Source organism: Xiphophorus hellerii, chromosome 8 (genome assembly GCF_003331165.1).
Source record: "Xiphophorus hellerii strain 12219 chromosome 8, Xiphophorus_hellerii-4.1, whole genome shotgun sequence".
NCBI classification, from domain to species: domain Eukaryota; kingdom Metazoa; phylum Chordata; class Actinopteri; order Cyprinodontiformes; family Poeciliidae; genus Xiphophorus; species Xiphophorus hellerii.
The window spans coordinates 2,551,558-2,575,249 of NC_045679.1; the positions used below are offsets into that span (position 1 = coordinate 2,551,558).

The 23,692-nt window shown below is 40.7% G+C and overlaps 1 protein-coding gene across 1 annotated transcript; it reads right to left on the minus strand.

Moving 5' to 3' along the window:
• Positions 1 to 347: 347 nt before the first annotated feature.
• Positions 348 to 23,325, minus strand: cfap44 (cilia and flagella associated protein 44). Its single transcript, XM_032570136.1, has 34 exons — positions 23,054 to 23,325; positions 22,115 to 22,268; positions 21,403 to 21,565; positions 20,462 to 20,564; positions 20,182 to 20,398; positions 19,278 to 19,392; positions 18,497 to 18,661; positions 18,268 to 18,426; positions 18,136 to 18,183; positions 17,109 to 17,208; positions 16,911 to 17,005; positions 15,750 to 15,956; positions 14,857 to 14,967; positions 14,634 to 14,786; positions 14,324 to 14,545; positions 13,798 to 13,946; positions 12,604 to 12,880; positions 12,395 to 12,450; positions 11,285 to 11,447; positions 10,655 to 10,785; positions 9,754 to 9,965; positions 9,537 to 9,684; positions 8,776 to 8,929; positions 7,873 to 8,114; positions 6,491 to 6,704; positions 6,215 to 6,418; positions 4,723 to 4,918; positions 4,538 to 4,651; positions 3,359 to 3,489; positions 3,148 to 3,264; positions 2,233 to 2,434; positions 2,005 to 2,165; positions 1,782 to 1,916; positions 348 to 935 (listed from the first exon to the last, which is right to left on the minus strand). The coding sequence occupies exons 1-34, from the start codon at positions 23,136 to 23,138 to the stop codon at positions 681 to 683; spliced, it is 5,358 nt and encodes a 1,785-aa protein (XP_032426027.1). The 5' UTR covers positions 23,139 to 23,325; the 3' UTR covers positions 348 to 680.
• Positions 23,326 to 23,692: the final 367 nt, after the last annotated feature.

A 23,692-nucleotide genomic window follows, 5' to 3' on the forward strand; every position in this document is an offset into this window, starting at 1 on the left:
TTTAGTGTTAATCTATTTTTGTTACATCATTAATATTTGTAATTCTCCTTCCATTAAACTGTTGCTGCTCCAAACTGACCAGATCAAAATAATGTATCAGCAAATAAAGTAAATGTTAACAAATTAGATTTATTGCATAAATCATTTATGTAAAGTAAGAAAAGTTTAGGACCCAGTTCTGACCCTTGTGGTTTTCCACAGGTAACTTCTAGTAAATCAGAATTCATATTATTTGTACATTTTGATGATTTGAGTAACTTTCACCCAGGAATGTGAAATGAACTTCACAGACGATATGAACATGGACTAAAACTGGGTTGTTTACAGGTAAGAAACAGAAGCTGGAAGACTTGAATTGTGGGAACCCTTTAATCCTCATAACTTATAACTATTTATAAAAATTACAGCAGTTTTTGTGAAAAAATAACACATTAAATCCCAAGAAAAGTTAAATGTGTCTCATTTTGTTCATGTATCTACGGAAGAGGATTAGTGCCCCCGGAAACCCCCCCAACAATTCTGACTTTAATCTTTTGAGATCAAAAGTCAGAATTTTGAGATTAAATTCAGAATTCTTAAATTTTTTTAAAACATAGGCCCTAATATTCTTCCGTATGCATCTCTCTAATTGATACAGAAAACACTGCAGCACCAGCTGTGCTGCTTTGTTCACTTGCTGTCTACAGTAGACCAGCGCCCTCTGCTGGTGTATTTTTGTTGATTTCTGTCTGGTCAGCGATGGGTGTGGGCAGCAGGGTGGTGGGAGGCAGCAGGAGGCAGTTATTGGGCAACACGTTTCCCCCGCTGGTGGACAGGAGGTTGATGTCGCTCCACATAGCGTCAACCTGCTGCGTCTGCCTCACTATCAGCTCCTGGTACTGCCAGATGGCGTCCTGGTCCATCCGTCTCCGGTGGTCCTGGAACTGCTGTCTGCCCTGCAGGAACACAAACCAGACGTTAAGAACCGAACCAGCACCTTCCTGGCTGGATCTCAAACCTACCGCTAGGATAAAAGGTCAAGAAAACCCAAAATCAAAGCATAAAATCGTCATTTTGGTCGCAGATGATCAATTTATCAAATAATAAAAAATGTTGTCTTTGAAGATTCAATTTAAGGAAAATCTGGATATTTTTTCACCAATACACTCTTTGGGTTTCCATACTTCAGAGTGATGTTGGCACGCCAATGGCGGCCATCTTGTTTGGCAAACATGTCCTCCTCTCCCAGCTGGAGGTTTGGACATTTTTTGAGTTTCATGCCTCTGGTAAGGCGCTGACCCGTTACGTCAGAGATCATTCGACAAAGTGTTTCCATCTCGCCTTTAGTGCATGAACTCTTTTCCAGAAAAGCCCAAATCTACATCAAGCAAGTGTAAAAACTGAGGAAGTTATTTAGATTTTTTAAAGTTTGAATCAACCTTTTCTAATGCAATATTTCAAAATACGCAGAAAAAAACATTGAGAGAAACATGGCTAATATGGTAAGCTGTTACCTTGTACTTGCCCACAGTAGCTGTGCTTCCATCATATTGTCATGCAAATCTTGAGTGACTGAAAATTTTCATAGTTTGTGGCTCTGGTAAGGCGCTATGTCAGAAATTATTCACCACATGTGTGTCCATCTCCCCTTTAGCCAAAAACCATGTCAAGCTAGTGTGGAAACTGTTTTGCAAGATGGAGGAAGTTATTTTGAATTTTCCCTTTTTCATCAACTGTTTCAGAATGTGGATTAAAAGTTGGTGCTGGAAACCCAGCTAATGTAATCTGTGTGAGAAACTGACTATTTTCTTCTGCCTGGCGTTGAGTTTGGGCTCCAGCCCTTTCTTCTGCTCCCACAGACTCGTCATGTTGAAGAGATGCTCGTTGCTGTTCTTCATCTCTGCCGTCAGAGCCTCCAGCCTCTCCTCTATCTTGGCCTGAATTTTACAGCAAACGTTAGCAGAGCTTGTCTTAGCAGTTTCAGTTCCTAAATGACAGAGATGGTTCTGTTTCTGGAGAACTTGCCTCCCATTCTTGCACATCCTTGGCTTGAACTGATTCTAAGTGCAGCTTCTCCTGCTTCAGCTCCTCCAGCTTCCTGCTGCCCGTCATCATCTGCAGAGTCTCCAGATCCACCAGCCGGCCGAACTTCGTCATCTGCAGCTCGTTGAAATCCCTCTCCAGCTCTGCATCGACACGCCGTTCAGACTGATAGTAAACATGTTTCTGTTTCCGGAGAGCTAAAGAGCTCACCTTGGATCTTGCCGTTCTTGTCCCTGCCCTCATTGACCAGCTTGTTCCTCTGCTGGCGAGCCAGACGGTGCAGGTTCCTCTCATCCACCTTCTCCGCCTCCAGCTGGTGGACGCGCTGCTGCAGCTTGTGCAGCTCGGTGCGGTACAGCACCAGCGCCTTGCTCAGGTCAGAGGGCATTGAGTCGTCGACGAGATACGCTATCTGGTTAGGAAAATTAGAAACAAGTACAGAAATAGAATGGAGAAAATGGACGAAGAAAATGATTTAGAAGTTATCACAGCTAACTAAAAAAATTTGTCGTGCTGAACTTAAAGAACTAAACTTAATTATTAGCTTTGCTAAAGCTAAAGGGCTACACCTACATGGTAGTTAGCAGAAGCTAATGCTAAAGCAACAAGGCCGAGAGAAGCGGCTCCATCATCCATCGCTGCTGTCAGTGGATGTTTTTTGTGCGTCAGATTTATCAGCAACATAATATACCAGAAACATAAAACAAAGATTCTGCTTGAACCTTTGGTATGTGAAAAAAGCAATTAGAAGAGTTAAAATTTTTAACGCATTAAATCTTTGCAATTAATTAATCAAAATTAATCTGTCCCGCCCTAAATCTATTTATATTATTGCTGTTTTGGTTTTATTTTTTAAAAGCTTGTTAAATAATAAAAAATATTTATTCTACTGTATTTTTAAAAAAATAATCTGTTTTCTTTTGACTTGGATGATTTTACCTTTTCACATTTTGTCACATTAGTGCTTAAATATGAAGTGGAAGAAAAAAAAGAGCACCACTGGGTTTTTTTAAAATCATTTTTCAAATAGATTTATAAAACACTTTTTATCACATTTTACTCTCGTAGCTCTTAATAAAACTGTCATAACATCATGTTTTCTTGGTGAATGAAGCTTCTCTTCACCTGATGCAGCCTGAGAGGAACCACCACGTCCAGTTCGTTCATTTTCATCTGCTTCTCCTTGTTGATGAGCTCCATGTCGTCCTCCAGCGCCTTCCGGCTGTTCTTTACCACTTTGTTCTGCAAATACAGAAACCAAAACCCGACGGAAACACCGAGACGATCAGCAGAGCGTCGCAGAGACGCAGCAGAACTGAAGACAGCCGTCGCTGACCTTCTTCATGACCAGATCGTTCTCCTTCCTCAGAGACTCGATGAGCCTCTTCTCCTCCATCAGCAGATCCTCCACATCCAGCCGATGCTCCCGCAGCTCCAGCGTGCTTTCAAACAGCTCCTGGTCGCAGCCTGAGGCGCACAGACACACAACAGGTAAGGGCGGAAAATAAAAGGTTGGAAGAGTTAAGGTTTGGAAAATCTGGATTTATTTTCCACCGATGAACTTCTTGGGTTCACGGCGATGTCAACGCACTCAGGGCGGCCATCTTGTTTGGCAGCTTATGTTTATTTGGACTTTGAATTCAGCTCAACTCTACAATAAAGTGTTAAATTTTTTTGTATTATAAAAAAAGTCATATGTACAACAGCGAGTTAGTATTGTAGACAGAAAAAAAACAGAGGGGTACATTTCTGCTAAAACAAGAAAGTTTCTGAGCTCCAAAAATGGAAAATTTGCTAGAATGAACTCAAAATTTTGGACCAATCTCAGAAATGTTCTAGAAAAAACTGTATTAAAAGTTGAAAATGTTTAACTTTTGTAGACAGGTTTTACATTAAATAAATATTCCTGCCAAAAAACTCAGAAAACAAGAAAATTGTTGAAAAAAGTTAATTTCCGAGTTTCAAAAGTCACATTTTTTATCTTGGATCTCAGAAGTTTACATGTTTTTTTTCTGTAAGATTTCATAGACTCATCTCAAAATTTGTGTTTTTTTTGGCAGAAGTGTCTGGGTTTGCTCAGTAACAGCACAGAACCCGCTGAATGTGACCTTCTGGAGGTTTTTGAAACGACTCGTTTTCCAGATACACAAAAACATTAATTTATTGCCAAAAAATTAATCAGTGTGTTTTTAGAAGCAGTTATGACCCAAATTAAAGTAAAACAAACATGCTAAATATGAATTTTCACAATAGGGCCCCTTTTATCTTAAGACTTTCTTCTGGTTTTGTCTTAATTCTGTTATTATAACTATTTTCTTGTAATGAAACAGAAATTCTTGTAGCCCGGCCCTAAAACTCCATCTTACAACTCTCAGAAATAAAAGCCACTTTTTGAAGATATTTCCTGTCATTTCTAATTTCATTTTTAGAAAAGAAATCGATTAGAATCATAAATCTGATTTGATATGAGAAACGGACGGAGTAGAGAAAGACCAGAGGTTGTTTTGCTGCTGACCGATGGGACAAACGGTGTCGTCGAAAGCAGCTCCGTCCTCCTCAGACTCGCTGTCGTAGTCTTCATCAGACTCGCTCTCAGACTCGGAGCTCTCGTCGCTGTCTTTCTCTTGTCCTACAAACAAACCAGAGTTAAGATGGACGCCTGATCAAAACGAATCCTGCAGGTTCATCGTTTTCCATCACCTTCCTCTCCAGTCGTCTCCTTCTTCCTCACCCGCTTCACCTTCTTCTTGAAGACTTTGGTGAGGAAGTCCTGGAACGGGTTGTTTTCCCCGAGCGACGCCTTGAAGGTGGCGGCCAGCGCCTTCTCTCTCTCCTGCAGCCTGGCGATGTTTTCCCTCTTCATCTCCAGAACGTCGCTGTATTCGTCCAGCTTCGACTGGCGGAGCAGAAACAAAGTCCAGACACTGAACAACTCTCTGCTTCAGGTAACTGACTCACCTGGGAGGCAGAGTTAGTGCGTTAATGAGTTATTGTGAGTTAGTTCTATAGACAGAAAAATAATGTGTTAGTTAATTTAGTGAGTAAATAGTGAAAATGAGTTTGAGCCAGTCGCTGAGTTAGTAATTTATACTGTGAGATTTAGTGTGAGTTTATTAGAATAATGGGTTAGTTAGTGAAATAATGTGAGTGAGTTAGTTAGTTATTGAGGTAGTTAGTTAATACAACTTATTATATTAAGTAAATTAACTTAAAATAATTTAGTAAGAGAGAGTTAAGGCAAAGACAGTATTGTGTTATGAGTTTGGGAGCAGTTAGTGTAAATTTGTTTGAATTGTTTAGCTAGTGACCTAATTTGTAAGTGTGAGCAGTTAGTTAGTTAGTTAGTTAGTTAGTTAGTTAGTTAGTTAGTTAGTTAGTTAGTGTGAATTGCTTTAGGGTAGTTACTGAAAATGATTTAGTAAGTGGATTAATGTGTTATTTATTGGTTCAGTGTAAAAATGATTTAGTTAGGGACTCAACTGTGTGAGCTGGTGACTGATAGGTTAGTAATTAGTTAATGTGAGCGGTTAACAGGTGAGTTAGTTTTAATCTTAAGTTAGAAGTTATTTAGTTGGCAAGTGAAATAACTGTAAATTAGTTGAGATGTTTGTGGGTAAGTTAGTAGGTTAGTGAGTGAGTTAATAAATTAGTTTCTTAGTGTGAATAATTTACCAGGTGAGTTTATTAGTTATTGATCGAGTTAATTGGGTCATTAGTTAATCAGTTACCGGTTTGAGTTTCTGATTGAAGTAGTGATAATAAGTTAATTACTTCTACTTGGTTTAAATATGTCAGTTGATGAGTTAATGTAAGTTTGAGCAGAGAAACAAATAAGAAGCAGGAGGCATAAAAACAGTTTCAATAACTGTATAAAATATAAACGTAGCTTCTGGTTAAGAAAATAAACTTTGGGTGTTTAGGTAATTTAGATTTATTATTTTAATGTTAATAAATCAGTTAATTTAATCAAGACAAACATTTTGAGGCAACGACTTTGCATTTATTTTTACAGCTAATTAGGTTTTACAGTAGAATTAAATTATGTCAGTACAACTTACTGAAAATTATCAGACTAAGATATGCAGCTTGCATATATTAACATTTTTAAATTATGAAAACATATATATTTTTTAGTTTTCATTAAGTTTTTAAAGTGAGAAGTGGGATCAGCGTGGTTGTGTGTTTCCTTCACCATGATGTTCATCTCCTCCAGCACGAAGCCGTCCAGCTTGTCCTGCACAACGCCCTCCCTCTTGTCGAACTGCTTGAGGAGCAGCACCTCCTGCACCAGCGTCAGCAGCCGCAGGTCGGCCAGCTTCAGCTGGCTGTCCAGCTGCTGCTTGTTGGAGTGCAGCTGCAGCAGCTTCTTGTCGAACCGGCTGACCGAGCTCTCCATCTGAAGGAAAACACACAGAAGTCAAACACCCTGCTCTGTTCTCCACTCAGAGGAGAGTTATTAAAGATGGACCTGGTGGAGCAGACAGTCCTGCTCATGCAGCAGCCACATCTTCTTCTCCTGCTCACTCTTCTCATCCTCATCATCAGTGGCCTCTGCTAAAGCCAGGTGGAACTCCTCCTCTTCCTTGTCCCTTTCTCTCTCCTCCTCCAGCTTCCTTTCTTTCTCCAGCTGCTCCAGTAAACCCTCAGAGTCGTCCTCCTCTCCCAGATGCAGAGTCTTCATTCTGTTTGAGAAAAGAAACATAAATAAACTGAGAAGATTGATTCAAATGTAATCTGAAAAAGAGAGGAAAACAGATTCTCCTTCAGTTTGAAATAAATCAGCTTTATGAGGGAGAAACACATTTATTACTGCATTTTAATTGTATATTTCATTCAATTTGTTCACCAATAAGAAACAAACATTACAGACTAGCAAACAGAGATATTCATCTAAAAATAACCAATTAGATAAGCAAAGAAAACAACAAAAATAGAAAATGTAATGGATACATTCAAGGAAAAGACAAGATTCAAAACTTCTGGTAATTGTTGTTATTTAGCTGGACTGAGAACAAAAATGTCTCTTTGGATTCTAAGGGTTGCAGAACTCTGGTGTAGCATTTAGCATTAGCAGTGCTAATACTTATAACTACTGCTTTAGTGTTAGCACTGCTAACATTTTGTTAGCAGTACCACTGACACTAATTTATTTAGTTGCCATATTTTATACTCTCCAGACTGGAAATATGAACATCCTACTTTGTGCTAAATATTATAAAGGGGACCTGCTATGAATAATTTACATTTTGCATGTTTTTATGCTTCCATCTGCGTCTCAACTGATTCTAAAAACAATCCAAGCGCTTAAAAAAATCACAACCAGCCGTTTTCTAGGTTCATGTTTTTTGGTGTCTGGAAAATGAGCCCTCTGAAAAGTCTCTCGACTGTAAGAACCCCATCCGTTACCTAGCAACCCAAGTTTGGTTCCAGCATGTTTGGTCAGCTGGTTTTACCACTGTATGCTCTGCATAATGGCTACTGGAAAAGACAAGTGTTCTTTTGTTGACTTTCCATCCAGAAACAACTTGCTGCATTCTTGTTGGTTGTGCAGGAGGCTTCGCTCCAACTTTTGAAAGATGTACAGTTGTATAATTGCAGATCTGTTTGCAGCCATTTTCATGTGTGATTGTAAAAATAAGAGTTTATTTGGATTTAAAGTCACAAGATGCCCTAAAACAACTAAAATCTCATTTTCTAATAATAATTTTATGCAGAAAATGTAGTGAACATGTTTTGTTTACCCATAGACTTATCCTAACCTGTCCAAGGAAACATAATAGGTCACCTTTAAATATTGTTTATTTTCACGGTGCCCTCTGGTCCCCCTTTAGATCCAGCCCTGCTGCGTACCTTTCCTGTCTCAGGACGCGGTATCGCTCCAGCGTGGCCTGGCTGACCTGCAGCTTCTTCTCCGGCGTTTCTTCAGGCAGCATGGAGACGGACGGGGGAGACGGCAGGCGCAGGTCGGCAGGCAGAGCATGATGGACCTGGTGGAGCTGCCGGGCCTGAGCCTTCGTCCACGACACCAGCTGGACCTTGATGTCTCGCACCTCCACGATCTGCTCGTTCTTCTCATTCTGCTTCTCATAAATCTGGGGAAAAAAGCTCAGAATCAAATAATGAGCTGAAATTAATGTTAAGAATAAAAATAAATCATTTTGTAAAAAAAACCATTAAAAAATTAAAACTTAAAAAAACCAGCCCTTATTTTAAAAAACTTATTGGGATCTCAAAAAATTTCAGCAAAACAATTTTTCAAAATACCAGAGGAAAAGTAGGGGTTAGATTTTTTTAAATTTTGATTCATGAGAAGGGAATAAATTATTTTTGACACATATGTAAAAGAAACATTACTTTTTTAAAAATGTGATTTTTTTAATAAAATAATTTCAGATCAGAAAAAAACTTGCCTAAATAGAAAAATACAAGGTTCGTAAACTTTTCTCACAGTGAAATTCAAGCACTTTTCTAAGTTTTCAAACTTTTACAGAACCTCATTTTGGAGATAAAATGATATGTTAATATATAATATTTTTTATTTAAAAAAGGTATTCTTTTTATTTACCTTTTCATTTTAAATAATACAATTTTGGGGAAATTTAAACTATCTATAATAATTTAATACTTTATCATATTTTACTATTTAAGTTCAGTAAATAGTAAAATAAATCTGTTTTTGGGACAAATGAAACCATGGTTTGGCTCATAAAGCCTGAAACGGTGCATAAAGATAAAGTTTGAGCGTTTTTGTACTTCCTCGTTCAGAACCACCAGCTCTCTCTTCTTCTGCTCGGCGTTCACCCTCAGCTGCTTCCCCCTGATGAAGTCCCTGATGTTGTCTTTGTCCTCCTGAATGGCCTGAGCATGCTGTGTGTCCATATAGTCCTCCTCCGGCTTGTCTGCATAACTGGGACACCAAAAAGCTGATTTTTCATCAGTAAAACAAATATAAATCCAATGATTAAAAGGGGCAGCATTAGGCACAAAGTGCCATTTTGTAGCATATTTGAGTAACTATGTTACCTTCAGTTGTTATAAAAATGCTGCATATATCAGATATGACTGAAAAACAATTGACTTTGTAATTTAATGCCTTGAAATTGGGCCTCTGTCTCTTTAAGAAGCTCCTGCTCCTTCTGAAGCTCTGCCTTCAGGACGTTATCCCAACATCTCTCCTCTATTAACCCTTTAACAAAGTTTCTACCAGCGTTTCTCTGAGCAGTAGCTCCTATAATGAGCTCAGCAGGTGTTTGCTAATTGCTGCTGGCTAGTCTGAAGGAGCTGAATGGGGGAGGAGCTGAGACTCGAAGGCGGGACGACGTGAATCGTGGCCATGCAGATTTAAGGATTTCTTAAACATGCATGAAAGAATCAAATGTTATTGATGGGGAAATAACATTAGAACATGATGGGAAGCTGAAAAATGTCGATTTTATGTAATACTGCCCATTTAAAGTTGTTTCTTCCGGCTCTGCAGTAAACAGACGGAAGCAGAAACCTGATTTTTGACTCACATTCGGGCCCACTCCTCCCTCCTCCTCAGTATTTTGGCTCGAGCTTCCTCTGCTTTCTCTGCAGCCTTTCGGAGCTTCTCTTCCTCCCGGTCTCCCAGTTTGATCTTGGCTTTGGTCAAGGTCAAGGTGGGCCGCGGTATCGGCTTCTCTACAGGGATAGAGCGCGTTACTGCAGGCTGAAACATGGAGATATAACCATCAGCCTGACGCTACCGACCCTCTGGTGGACGCACGTCTCTGCTTGACTCCGATCTGAGCTTCCTCCGCTCCGGGAGAGCTTCTATGGCTATGCTGACCCTGCGCTCCACCCGAGGATTTTCTTCTGGAGTTAAAGGCTTTGGGAACTCTGGGAGAGGGTACGTTGTGACTTTGTGGTTGCTGTGTATCGCAGAAACACTGATGAGGTCGACCTGCACGGACCTGTCAGACCTGAAACACACAGACTTTTAAAATTTAGGTGTTTTTATATGTGATTTGCTGCATCTAACTGTGTTTTCAAACTGATCTGGGATTAACATGGCAACGTTTGTTACATTTTCAGCTGCTGTAGTTCACATTCACTCTGCTCTGAGTCAAACAAACCAAAACCTTTGAACAACCTGTTCCCCTCCTCGCCTGTGGGGGCGCTGCTCCAAGAACCACTCAAGGAAACAACACAAATACTTCCAAAAAAGACACTGAACACAACTTCCTTATTCTTGAAATGGAAACAAATGGAATGGCGTCAGATTTTAGCAGTTGTTTCTCAAGCCCTTTCTCTCGCTGGCACCATGACAGCACATTTGCTTTGGTTGCATTTACCCAGAATGCACTGCTCTGTAGTCCACTTCCAGTTTTTGGAGCAGTCTCCAGTCCGCTTGGTGTTCACATGTACATTAAACCACACCAAGAGTTCACTTCAACTAAACCCAGACCAAAGAGATTGATTACGAATTCACACCCCACAAAACAAACTGGACTTTCTTAGCAACTGAACGGGAGTCGGATTAAAGCGAACTGAACTGAGCTGGTGTGAACGCAACCTGAACTCTTTAAGAAGACCAAAGTTGTTTGTTTCCCGGTGATTTTTCCAGGATGATTTGTGGTCTAACAGCCTGGTGCTGGTTCTGTTTGCGTACCATTCCTTCGGCTTCTTCAGCGCGATGATGCAGCGCCCCTGCTCCCAGGCCATCTGCTTCCGGACCTCCACCAGCCTCAGCGCTATCTGGTTCTCTTCTTCTTCGTAGAACTGCCGGTCCACCACCAGTTCCTGGACAAACATAAACCCAGGCAAATGCACAGAAACAAACTCCAGTAAATCAACAACACTGCCGTGGAAACAGGTTTAAAGCTGATAGAAGATGCTTTCTTGAACGGGTTAGGATAAGTCTACGGCCTATTCAAAACATGCTCATTAATTTTAACTTTGCACAATTGTATATTTAGATAATGAGATTTTAGTCTGTTAAGGTCAAAATGAACTGTTTTGCAGCATCCCAAACCCCAACTTACAAGTAAAAATGGCTGCAAACAGATGCGCAAATTAAAATCTGAAAAGTGTGGTGTGCATTTGTATTCAGGCACACTTAACCCAAAATAAAATCTAAATTGGTCATTAAAGGTGATATCTTTATATTTCTGAGATAATTGTGACATTTTTGTGTACATTTGTTTAGTTCTGCGATATCTTGACCTGAAGCCGTCTCAGTGCTGCCCTCTTTGTGTTGAAGGGTGGTACTGCAGCTGAATTCTGCTGCTGGTTCCAGTACCTGTGGCTTCAGCAGGATGTGCTCAGGCAGACTCTCGTTGTCGCTCTGGATCTCTTTGAATGTCTTCTGAAGCTCCAGCAGGTGTTTCAGCATCTCTGCTTCCTTCTGCTCGGCCTCCCGACGCAGGCTGTCTTTCTCGGTCTTCTGCTTGGCCGTCTCGATGCTGGGTGGAGTGAAGGTGGAGGTTGGCTGAGAGACAAACAGCTACCACAGCTTCTTCCAGGTTTAAAACTCAGAAATCAAGAACATGTAAATAAACGGAGAAAACAGCACCGACTCCTACTGCTGCTCTGTAGTTAGAGGGTTAATATGTGAGCAATAAAGCTATAATAATATGCTAATATCATAAAGTTACTATTCTCCATTATTATTATTATTATTATCAATTATTATTTCTTATAGAAGGAATGTCCTGTGTGCCAAAACAGCAGCAACGTTAACAAAACTCAACAACTGTAAAACTGAAACCATGAGTGAAAGGTTTGCTAAAAGATCCCTTCCTGAAGCAGAAGCTGCACAGGAAGGTGTGGAATAAAAAATGTAATCCTGTTGAGGGCAACATGTTATGTTGTAGCACATGTTGCGTCACAGACTCATGGCGACTATCAAAATGGCTGAATTTTGCACTTTAGCTTCCACTAAATACCATGCTGTCATGTTTCCACCATAATACTGCTGGTATTGCGCTTTACCATTAGCTTCTATTAAATACTGTGTCGGTATGGCGCTTAGCATTAGCTTCTGCTAAATACCATATTGCTATATAGATTTGGCATTACCATCCATTAAATATTGCATAGGTATAGCATGTTAGCATTAACTTCTGCTAATTACTATGATGGTAAACACTTCAGTATTAGCTTCTGCTAACTATTGTATTGGTTTGTGTTTTAGCATTAGCTTTCACTAAATACCATGTTTGTTATAGTATTTTAGCATCAACTGAACTAGGGCTTATGGATAGCGCTTTATGGTTAGCAAAGCTAACTTTTTAGTAAACAGATCCCAATACTGGGAGCCAGTAGCTAAAAACCTATTCAGAAAAACAATTATCCAGTCAACCAACCCATGAAAAAAGAGAGCATGATAAACAAGTTAAATTATACTCACCTGTAAGCTGCTGGGTCTTCGATGTCCAGAGCAAACGGCTCGGTTTCCACACCCGCCTACATTTTACATGAAAAACAGCAGCACTTTTCATGTTGACGTCCTTTATTTCATGGTTACATGTTCATTCATCAGATTGAGAGCAGAGTATCAGTAAATGCAGGATTTCAGCTTCACTTTATAAGAACATCATGAAGGGAACGTGAACCGACCCGAGGTGAAGGAATCTTGGCCACTTTGTCCAGAGTTTTCTGCAGCTCTTCAGGTGGAAGCAGGCAGAAGGAGAAGATGTTCCCGTCGTCTCCGGCCGTCAGCACATACAGGTCGTCGAAACTGCAGCGCAGGTGTCGCAGATGTCCATACTGGTTGTCATGGACGCTCAGAGCCCAGTAAGCCTTCATAGAGGTGAGGTCGTAGTCTTCAGGCTGCAGAAAGTAGATCCTGATGGCGCCGGACTGCATGCCGCAGAGCATCAGCTTCCTTTCAGAGCTGGAAAACATGAGGGAATACCATCATAAACACTAGAGCAGTGCAGGAAAATGTCACCAAATGGATGCTGTCTGGAGGATGTAGGAGGGCAATGAAGGTATTAAAATGTTTTATTTGGGACAAAAGCATGTTTCTAATTAACAGAGCTGAGGTTCTAGAAGGATTAGGGTAGGGTTAGGGATACCCAGAAGGAAACACTTCTGCAGAACAGGGAAACATTTCATTTGACTACAGGTGTTTTTCCACCTGATAGTCCTACCGGCTCAGGATCAAAACTTCATCATCTGTTCCATCTGCAGCTGCTGTGGTTCTCTTTCTCTCTGCTTTGAGTCAAACCAACTAAACCCTTTGAGCAACCTGTCCCCTCCTGGCCTGCAGGGGCGCTACACCAAGACCCACTGAAGGAAACAACAAAGAAACCTCTGAAGAAGACACTTGTTCTCAATATTCTGGTAATGTCCAAAACACACAATTTCACAATTGTGGCGTTTCTAGTTAAAGCCATACTTGAATATGTTTGTTTACATAATATGTTAATAAAAAACAAGCAGCGCCATCATTCACTTCCACTTCCTGTCGTCGTCTTCTTCATCCTTTCTGCCAGTAGTAACTGGCTGATCATGAGACTCGTGATTCAGTTTTATGAGATACAATAATTTCAGTACAGCTGAAAAACCCACCTCATCCTACCACCAAATTATTTTATTGAAAAAACGTGAGTTTATTTGGAATTGGTGTTTTTCCATAAAGCAAACTTACTTTCATAATTCCAATTTTCACAGTTATATGGTCAAAGGAAACAGAGACACTGAGTATTTCTTCAAAAAATGTAAATGCCAAAAAACAGCTGCGTGTAGAAGCCCAAAAGGAAGTACAAAAAAGTACCAACTGTGATGAAGCGTGAAGTAAAACCTGACCTGAAAGTCATGGAGCAGAACGGATCGTTGTCAGCGTCGTTGATTTGTAGGAAAGCGAAGGGTTCGTCCTGTCGCTGCACAGCATCATCATCCTCTTCCTGATCCTCTAACAGTTTGCAGTGATACAGGAAACCTGCGTCGAAGCCTCCCTGCAGGAACAATTAGATGCTTCAGGTTTCAGCGAGTCAAGTTAAGACTTTTTAAAACCGTTTTAATGCCACCTTGAATAACATTTTCCCAACAGAAAAGTCATGAGAGCAAAATACATCAAATAATCCTGCTACAATAAAATTGAAAATTTATTTAAAATAAACTTACATTTTAAACGAATTTAAGACTTTTTAAGGTCTTAATTTTAGATGCAAATTTAAGACTTTTTAAGGACGCGCAGACACCCTGGGTTTTTAGCATTTTACTGTCGCTGAAGCATCTTCAGTTTGACTTATGAACTGTGGATAAAGCTGACGGTTTGTTTCTGATTTTATCCAGAATAATTAAAATATGAATAGTTTCGATCCGTTTGTACCATTGAGAGCCAGAACTGTCCCGGCTGTGAGTAGAAGCCGCAGCAGAGAGGACTGGGAGGCTTTGGGATGAAGATGGGAGGCAGCTCTTCCTCCTCTTCCTCCTCCTCCTCCTCTTCTTCAGGAACCGTAATCCCCGCCTTCTTCAGCTCTTTAATCTTCTCTTCTCGCTCTTTCCTCTTCTTGTCCTTCACCGCCTGCCGTCTTCTTATCTCCTCGTCTCTCTGAAAACAGAGCCGGATCAGAACTGCCCTGCAGTGGATCAGAACCGCCCTGCAGTGGATCACAGCGGCGAACGGTTAGTTTCCACACCTTGATTTTGGACTTGATGCTCTTGAACCTGAAGGAGCTCCTGGGCAGGTTCTGGAGCTGGAAGGTTTTGGTCGACTCGTGGTCCTCCGGGTCGGGGCAGGGAACCTCCACGGCGTGGCCGGACTGACACAGGATGAGCAGTCGGTTCTCGTTCTGAAACAGAAGCTTTCATCAGCAGGAGTGTCCAGCTGCAGCAGAACGAGGCGAAGGAGCTGAGACCTACGTGGAAGTGAGGAGACCACTCCAGGGCTTTGACTGGACCAGGGACCAGGATGAAGCCGATGGGGCTGTACTTCTCACTGACCGTGAAGAAGAAAACGGTGCAGTCTAAACTCTGAACAGGAAAGAGGAGATTTAAAAAGATTAGAACTGTAAACATGCCTCTTTATTCATCCAACACAGAGACCTGAAAACGGATTTAAAGGATCTGACATTCAGGAACTTAAATGACCTTAAATGTGTACAAAGTGATTGTTGACATCTAAGGTTACCTGGATGGATTCCCACCAGCTCTGTTCAGTCCACTCTAAAGAAGCAGGATGTCACTTTTATTAAAAAATAGATATTTTTATATATCTGTCAAAACTGTCACCATGTCGTGACAGTTTATGAGTCAGAATCTGTGAAAATTTGCTCCATCTTCTTTGTTGTTATTACTATCTTAAGAAATGCACCAAAACCAACCAATCAGAGCCAGGAGGCAGGTCTTAGCGCTGTCAATCACTCTCATGTTTGTGCTGCTAAATGTGTTAATGGTGGAGAAACAATTTACAGTTACAGGGAAACTGTTTATCCTTCGTTATAACTAGCCTTAGCATTCATAATATTATTAGGATGCTTTGAAGCAGAGCATCGGCGTGGAAGGAGAACAGCTCTGTCTGTATGTTTTCTGTTGGCAAGTCACCCAAACTACAGACACGGTAAATAAATGTTTGCGATTATAATTGCTAAGATCAGGGGGTTTGAATGCTTTTGAGCTGTATTTTCTATATTAAATTGAACAGATTATTTTTAATCGTCCTGATCATAATTTTTAATCAAATCGCTCCATTTCTCCCTGAAGTCGTCCTGCTGACCCATCAGGCACCACGTTTGGCTCCGTCTGGACCGACTCACCCCTGTGGCCAGGATCTCTCCGTTTCGGTCGTACGCCACGGCGGTGACGGGGGCGTTGTGAGGCTTGAAGGCCTGGTTGAGGCGCAGCTCGGCGTCCATCACGGGGCCCCGGCTCGGCGTCGGCAGCCGCTGCGGGTTGAACAGCTCCAGCATACGCACCACTCCGTCCTCAAAACCCGTCACCAGCAAACCTCCGCTCTGGTTGACCTGGGACAAAACAGAACCAGTTACTGAAGGAGCCGCTTCTCTGGCGGCTCTAGCACTAATGAGGCCCCGGGCGGGCCCCTCCTTCTGCTGACCCCCTACAACACCCTGTGACATATTTCAGTGACGTATTTATTTAAATTTAATCAAATAAATAAAATAAAAAATATTGACCCCCACATGGAAATTAAAATTTATTTTAACTTGGTGTTATTCAAGATTCTTCTAAGAGTTGTTGATGCTGATGGCTCCTGTAGCAGTCTGTATTACAGCGGATCTGAAGAACCCTCTGACTGAGGACACTCATAAAGAGAGTTGTCTATACCCTGCAAAATCACAAAATCTTATAAAGTATGTTTTTGTCCAGTTTCTAGTGTAAATATCTTAGTAAACTTGAATTAAAGCAAAACTAACTTTCAAATAACGTTTCAGGAAGAAATACAGCTTATTTTAGGTTAATAATGTTTTATTATGGATTTTTTAAAGTTCTATTTTCATTGGCAAATTATTTCCCTTATACCATGGGAAAATATCTTATCATAAATTAAACAAATTATCCAGTACATAAAAAACCCTGTCCACTTAAATTATTGTGGACTTCAAACAAGTCCCTGTGTCTTGCTGAAAAGCAAAGATATTTAATCTTTATCTCTTATTTTAAGTGTACGATATTGGTACTAGAAACTAGACTAAAAGCACTTGATAAGATTTTAGGGGTTTTTGCAGTGATAATTTGATTGTTTTCTATATTCAGCTTCTTGTCCATCTCTAATCTACCTGACGACTGCTGAGTCGTCTGAGTCTGATTCATGCAGGAAGTCTGAAGTCAACAAATGAATGGTGAGAGAACAGACAAAACCTTTCAGTCTCACTAACTGTGATTTTTACTCTCCCCTTCCTAATGCTGCCCTGAGCCACCGCCCATATCACCCACAGATAAAACATGATAACTCTCACCAGCGGTGGAGCCCAGCAGACCATGGTTCCTCCCTGATTGAAGCGGCTTATTGCAACTTCTTTATTAGCCACGAAGTCAAACACTCTGACTGAACCTGAAGAGAAGAGAAACGAGCAGCTAAAGATTCTGTTTGATAGTTTTTGTGTTTTTTACGTGTGTTGACATTCGGTGTGAAGGAGAAGCGACGTTGGGCTCACGGTCCAGAGTGGTGGTGGCCATCAGGTGGGATTTCTTGGACACGTCCATCCCCTGGATCACCCCGGCGTGGAAGGAGAACAGACACTCTGGATCTGCAGCCTACACAGACAGAAACTGTCAGGATTCAAGTTTCAAGTTCAAATTCTGAAGAATTAAAATAAAAGTTCAAAAAGTTTTTATTGCAGATATTTAAACATAGGTTTGATTTAGAAGGAAGGAAATGGCTGGATGGACTGCTTGGGACCACGTACTAAAATGTTGGCTGTGCTAACCCTAAAGTGCTAATCATAAACTTTAGTTCTGCTAATGCTAATGTGCTATACCAATGTGGTATATAGTGGCGGCTAATGCTAATGTGCTAAATTCTCATAGTTTCAGTTTCATAGTTGTTGAGTTTTGCTGTGGGGCTTCAGTCAGAAAACATTTAGGACATCAGGAGATTTTAAAATGTTTTCGTTCTACATCGATGCTTTCTGAGTACAAGACAACCCCTTCAAAATAAGAGCATTAATATAAACGTCTAAATACTTAAACAATTCTTAACAGTTAATAAGCAAAACTCCAACACAGACACTGAACTTTATTCAAGTGGAAGTTCACAAAACAGGCAACAAAATTAGCACTTTGGAATTTAATATTGAAATGTATTTAGATCAGGGGTCTCAAACTCTAGTCCTCGAGGGCCGCAGTCCTGCAACTTTTAGATGTGCCTCTGCTGCACCACCTGAATAGAATAAATAGGTCATTAGCAAGGCTGGGAGAACTTATCTACACAAGGAGGAGGTAATTAAACCATTTCATTTCAGTGTTTTGTACCTGTGGCACATCTAAAAGCTGTAGGACACCGGCCCTCGAGGACTGGAGTTTGAGACCCCTGATCTAGGGGAAACTAAGAGCACTAAACATTTTTAAAGTTAGCAAAACACTAAATGTAACGTTAGCTCTTCTTTTAGCACAATGGATGGATGGATGGATGGATGGATGGATGGATGGATGGATGGATGGATGGATGGATGACGAACTCACGGTGTTGGTGAAGGACAGGTCCAGTTTCCAGATGGTTCCGTTGGAATCCTGTGAAGCAGCAGAGACATAGAGGACTGAGTGGACCTGAGTGTTGCTATGGTTACCCTGGTTGCCACAGCTGCGCGGTCAGACCTGAGCGAACCACATGAAGGAGTCGGGCACGCAGGTCCGGACCACGGAGGTCAGGCAGACGTTGTAGCCGACCAGCAGCTCGTTGATGGGCTCCACCTCGAACCTGCTGCTGCTGCTGTCGCTCATGGTGGCCATGTTGATCTTCTCAAAGTCCCAGCTCTGCAGTCAGAGACGCAGCGTCACCCGTCTGATCCCCCCCTGACCGGGTTTACCTCCACGCCCGTTTTACCCGCACGGCTCCGTCCGCACCGAACGTCATCAGCTGCCCGTCCTCCAGGGTGAAGGGCTGGACCACCCCGACGTGGCAGCTCCGCCCCTCCTTACGGGTGATCTCCACCCGGATGGTGTTGCCCTCCCACAGCAACAGGTTGCCCCATTCTGTGCCTGAGATCACCTGATAGGGAGACACACTCTTCTTGAAGATGGTTTCACCATCCTAAATAATTTATTTAAACATGTTTATTACATTTCTTGTACAAAATCATTCTTAGATAATGAGATTTTAGTTTACTCAGTTCTGCATTTTGATCTGCTTTACGGCACCTTGTTGCTTTAAATCCAAATACACGACTGCTTAACATTTAACTGTACATTCTTGAAAAGCAGAAATGGAGCCTCCTGCACAACCAACAAGCATGCAGCAAGTGGTTTCTGGATGGTAAGTCTACAACAAAACAATTGTATTTTCCAGCAGCCATTGTACAGTGCATAAAACCAGCTGTCCAAACAGAACTCAGCTTCGGTTGTTGGGTAACGAGCTGGGATCTTACAATCAGGAGGTTTCTGAAATGGCTCATTTTCCAAACACCAAGACAAAGAAAAAAAAAAATCTTAAAATTAACTTATTGCCAAAAGTGCCTGGATGGTGTTTGTAAGAGCTTGAGCTGTTTTCAGGATCAGTAGAAACCCAAATGGAAGAACAAAACGTGCAAAATGTGAATTTTTCATAACAGGTCGCTTTTAAGGAACCAAGGCAGAATTCCAGGATCTTCCAGGAGCGACATCCTCACCTTTCCATCTGGAAGTTCCACGTAGCCCTCAATGTCGGTCGCTGCGGTTTTCCCAAAATGTCCCATAATTCCTTGCAGTTTGAGACCTGTGAAGGTTTCCGCCATTTTCCAAAACCTGACAGAAAGAAACAAAGCAACAAACAAATCAAACGTGTTGCTGGGATTCTTTCTGTCTCAGAGGAAAACAGAACAACTTTCTAATCTGAACTAAATTCTTTGTTTTCTTATTCAATCAATCAATCAATCAATCAAATTTTATTTGTATAGCACATTTCAGCAGCAAGGCATTTCTCTTACCACAGACTGTGGATCTCTGCGGCTCCTCCAGAGGAATAAATAAATAAATGTTTATATATTTAAATATTAATTTAAATTCAAATATGTATATGTAAACATTAAATATTATATATATTAAATATTAATATTTAAATGTAATTTTTCATTTGAATGTAATGCATAAAGTTAATTTTAACGTTAATATAAAAAAATATAGAATGCTATTATGAAAATTAAAACAATTATCTTATATATAATATATTTAATTTTGAACTGAATAATTGTGTTTTATTTAAATTCATATTTATTTATTTTGGTTTCCCTTCCTTTTATTTCTCTAAGCATATTTCTATTTGCGTTCTTTTGTGTGGTTCGGAAAACATTAATCATAAAACATGTTGATTTCTGATTTTTCCAGTCATCAAAATCTGAAAACTTTATTGAAATCTGTGAAAATGTTCCTGCATCAATTAATCTATTCATTTTCTATAACTTGGTTTTTAAATATTCGCATTAGATTCTGAATTATTTTTGTTTTTCTCGTTAAAATAGCCTGTGTTGTCCTTTGAAAGCCGCCTAGAGGCAGGAAGCTGAACTGCGCTGTGAGCGGGTCGGGTCTGCTGCGTACTTGATGTGTCCGGAGCCGGAGGAGGTGAGCAGACCCGGGTTGTGTGGGGAGAAGCTGACCCGGTAAACCTCCTGGGAGACGGCCTTGCAGCTCAGCATCACCTCCTCCTGCCTCCAGTTCCACACCGTCAGCATGTAGTCGGGGGCGCCGCCCACGCTGGCCAGCAGGCTGCCGTCCGGGTTGAAGTCCACGAAGCTGAACATGCGCTCCGTTCCGCCTGGACACGTTCACACTGAGCGCCGCCACAGGGAGGATTATGGGAAAGTATGGACATGTTTACCTCTGAGGATGTGTTGCGGCCTTAGTGAGGGATATCCATAGATTATGATGAACGGATATTTTCCTTTCTCTGCCACAGCAAAGAGCTGTCCGGCCGGATGAACCTGCAAACACACAGAACAGATTTAGTTTGGGTTTTTATACGACAGCGAATCAGGGATGTTGTAGATAGAAAGAAAAAGAGTAAAATTTCATCAAAAAACTCAGTCATTTTGAAATTAATCTCAAAAGTTCTTTAGAAAACAATTTTTGAAACTCAGAAAATGTCCAGAAGAAAAAAAAGACTGACTTTTGGAGTTCTGAAATTTTCTTGTTCTTTCTACAAAATTTCTGAAATTATTCTTAAAAAAAAAAAAAAATTTCTAGTAATTTTTTGGTATTTCAAACTGACAGATTTCTTTATTTTTTTTTACAAATTTTTTTAGATTAATCTCAGAACAATAACCCTTTGAGTAGTTTTTTCTAGCAAATTTACAACTTTTGAAATTTCAAACATTGTAAAGTTGTAACCTGAATGTTTTTCTAGAAAATTTCTGAGATTAATTTCAGTTTCTGAGTTTTTTCCAGCAATTTTTTTACTTTTCAGGCTGAGAAATTTCCAATTTTTTTCTCGAAAATTTGAGAGATTAACCTAAAAACTTCAGACTTTTTTTTCTACCAAATTCTAGATATTTGGCATAAATTTAGTCCTGTTTTTTATATCTATAATGGCCCTAATATTTTCTGTATTTCACAGTATTTTAGGCAGTGAAATCTGTAACTGGGTTCATGACTAAAATAAACGATTCAATCGTTAGTCCTGGGAATCCTGAATTGATTCATTTCACTATAAAATTTAAGATATTAAAAGCAGAACCATGTGAAAATGTGATTTTCTTTCTGTTAGGTTAAAACAGTTTACATCCATAAGAAAGTTAACGTGCTGTATTCTAGTTTCCTCACGGCGATGCCGCCGATTCCTCCGCCGCTGCAGGAGCGCAGGTACGTCTGCTGCCTGGTGGAGATCTCCAGCACCACCAGCAGGTTTCCTGCGATGAACAGCAGCGTCGTCTCGTCCAGCAGCCTCAGGTTGGACCTGCGACCGCTGTCGTAGCTGAACGAGTGACTGGAGGAGCGAAGGAGTCAAGGAGGAGGACAGGAGGAGAGGAGAGGAGAGGAGAGGAGAGGAGAGGAGAGGAGAGGAGAGGAGAGGAGAGGAGAGGAGAGGAGAGGAGAGGAGAGGAGAGGAGAGGAGAGGAGAGGAGAGGAGAGGAGAGGAGAGGAGAGGAGAGGAGAGGAGAGGAGAGGAGAGGAGAGGAGAGGAGAGGAGAGGAGAGGAGAGGAGAGGAGAGGAGAGGCTCCAGATGGGTTCACATGATTCCTGAACATTTAACCTGGAAAAACTGGACAGTTTAGTGACAGATTTAAATATGGACTCCAGGAAGGAAGGAAGGAAGGAAGGGAAGGAAGAAATAGAGGAAAGAAATAAGGAAGGGAAGAAAAATTTAAGAAAGTAAGAAAAATAGAGTTTTTTACAGTAATTTCTTAATTATCTAGAAAAATGAACCAAACTGGTGTAAAATAGCAGTCTGTGTGCAGTTATAGTTATTGTAATAGTTGCTGTTGTGGCTGTTTTAGTGGTTGTAGTTTGTTCTGGGCTGAGAGGTGCGGATACGAGAAGAGCAGCAGGTTCTCTGGGATCTCTGAGTCGGGGGTGACGGTGGGTCTGGAGCGGAGCTCCTCGTAGTTGTAGAGCGTGTCTTCAGACAGACCCTCCTCCAGCGTCTCTCTGGGCTCCGGCGGAACCTCAGGCCCTTCAGCATCGCCTCCTGGATGATAGAGGGAACATCCACATTCACGCCAGGTTACAGGAAACAGCACAGAATCCGTTTCTCAACTACCTTCACATCACAATTTTTTCTCTCCTTTGTCAAATTCAAATTTTAGTTTGGATAGCTTTGCTGCATAATAAATTATTCTAGAAAATGACTGAGATTCTATTGGTGAAAATGTATCATGGTCCTAATGGGTCGTTGTAAAACAAAAAGCTTGTGTTGGAGAAGTTCCTAATAGCCATTGTGTTTGTAGTTGTAGGTCAGAAATTCTGGCTTCTGAGTCAGAAAAATCAACTGGAAGACCCTCAGATTTAAGTCTCAGAATTTTCCAAACGCTGGCTTTGAGATCCAATATGGCCGCTCCTGTAATGTGTAAAATCAAAGCTACATGTAGCGCCTGCGACTCTAAACTAAAGAAAATAAAAAGTGGCATTCGCTTGTAAAATGATCTTCAGGGCATCTTAAGGGCATAGCCATATTGGAATTACCATGTGACGTCATTCTCATTTCCGAGTTCTGATTATAAACGGAACGCAGCAGTCATGCTGTGCAATATAAATTTAGCATAATTATGAAGTGTCCGCAGCAATTTAACAGTAAAAAATCAAAACAAGTTAGTGTTTTAGCTTCCGCATTACATTGACGTCATACATTCTGTTGCTTGGTTAGAATGAAGGCGGAACCTTTATTTAATTAAATAAATATGTTGTCAAAATATTTTTTTGTTAAAAGTGTGAAACGGTTGGGACGCTAAGAGGCAGCAACAGGGTCTGAAGTACCTTCAGTGTGTTCCTGTGTGGAGGACGATGTGTTTCCGGCCTGTCCACCTTCTTCATTTACTGAACTTGCGCCTTCATCCGACATGGTCTCGTTCCTATTAGAAAACAAAATTATTAAAATAACAACATTTCAAGATTTCTTTACCTGTAAAACTAAAATAATCTTTTAAAAGCTAATTTATTTAGTCTGTGTTTTTTCCGTCAGCCGTTTAAAAATTATAGATTAGCTCTCGCACTTCTCCCTGTCTGTTAACGCGTTCCCAGGCAACAAAGCAACGCAAGTCCGTGGTTGCAAAGCATTCTGGTTAATGTAGTTCTCTATGAAAAAGACTAACGCATAAAAAACTTACTGTTAAAATAAATAAACCAATATTACACTTTTTAAAAAAATTATAAACACAATGCATAAATATTTTTAGGTTTTAACCTTTAACCAAAATAACGAAGTCTGGTCCTTTCGTACCGATAGAAATAAATATACAAGACCGGGGGGAAGAGGTGGGATTCGTCATTTTCAACGTTATCTGTGCGCATTTTAGAATATTAAACCCCACTGAACCCCACTGAAAACCTCCTGGTTTTTCCACCAAATATTGATCTCTGAACTCTTCCTGAGTTAAAACATTAGTATTGCTGTTT

What these genes read in the sequence shown, in the direction of transcription:
- cfap44 (XM_032570136.1), bottom strand. Translation starts at nt 23,138, where the DNA reads ATGTCGGATGAAGGCGCAAGTTCAGTAAATGAAGAAGGTGGACAGGCC. An exon ending in CGCGTCCTGAGACAGGAAAG is followed by an intron (nt 6,705 to 7,872) that starts GTACGCAGCAGG and finishes TTTCTCAAACAG; the next exon opens with AATGAAGACTCTGCATCTGG. An exon ending in TTCCTCTCAGGCTGCATCAG is followed by an intron (nt 2,435 to 3,147) that starts GTGAAGAGAAGC and finishes TTTCCTAACCAG; the next exon opens with ATAGCGTATCTCGTCGACGA.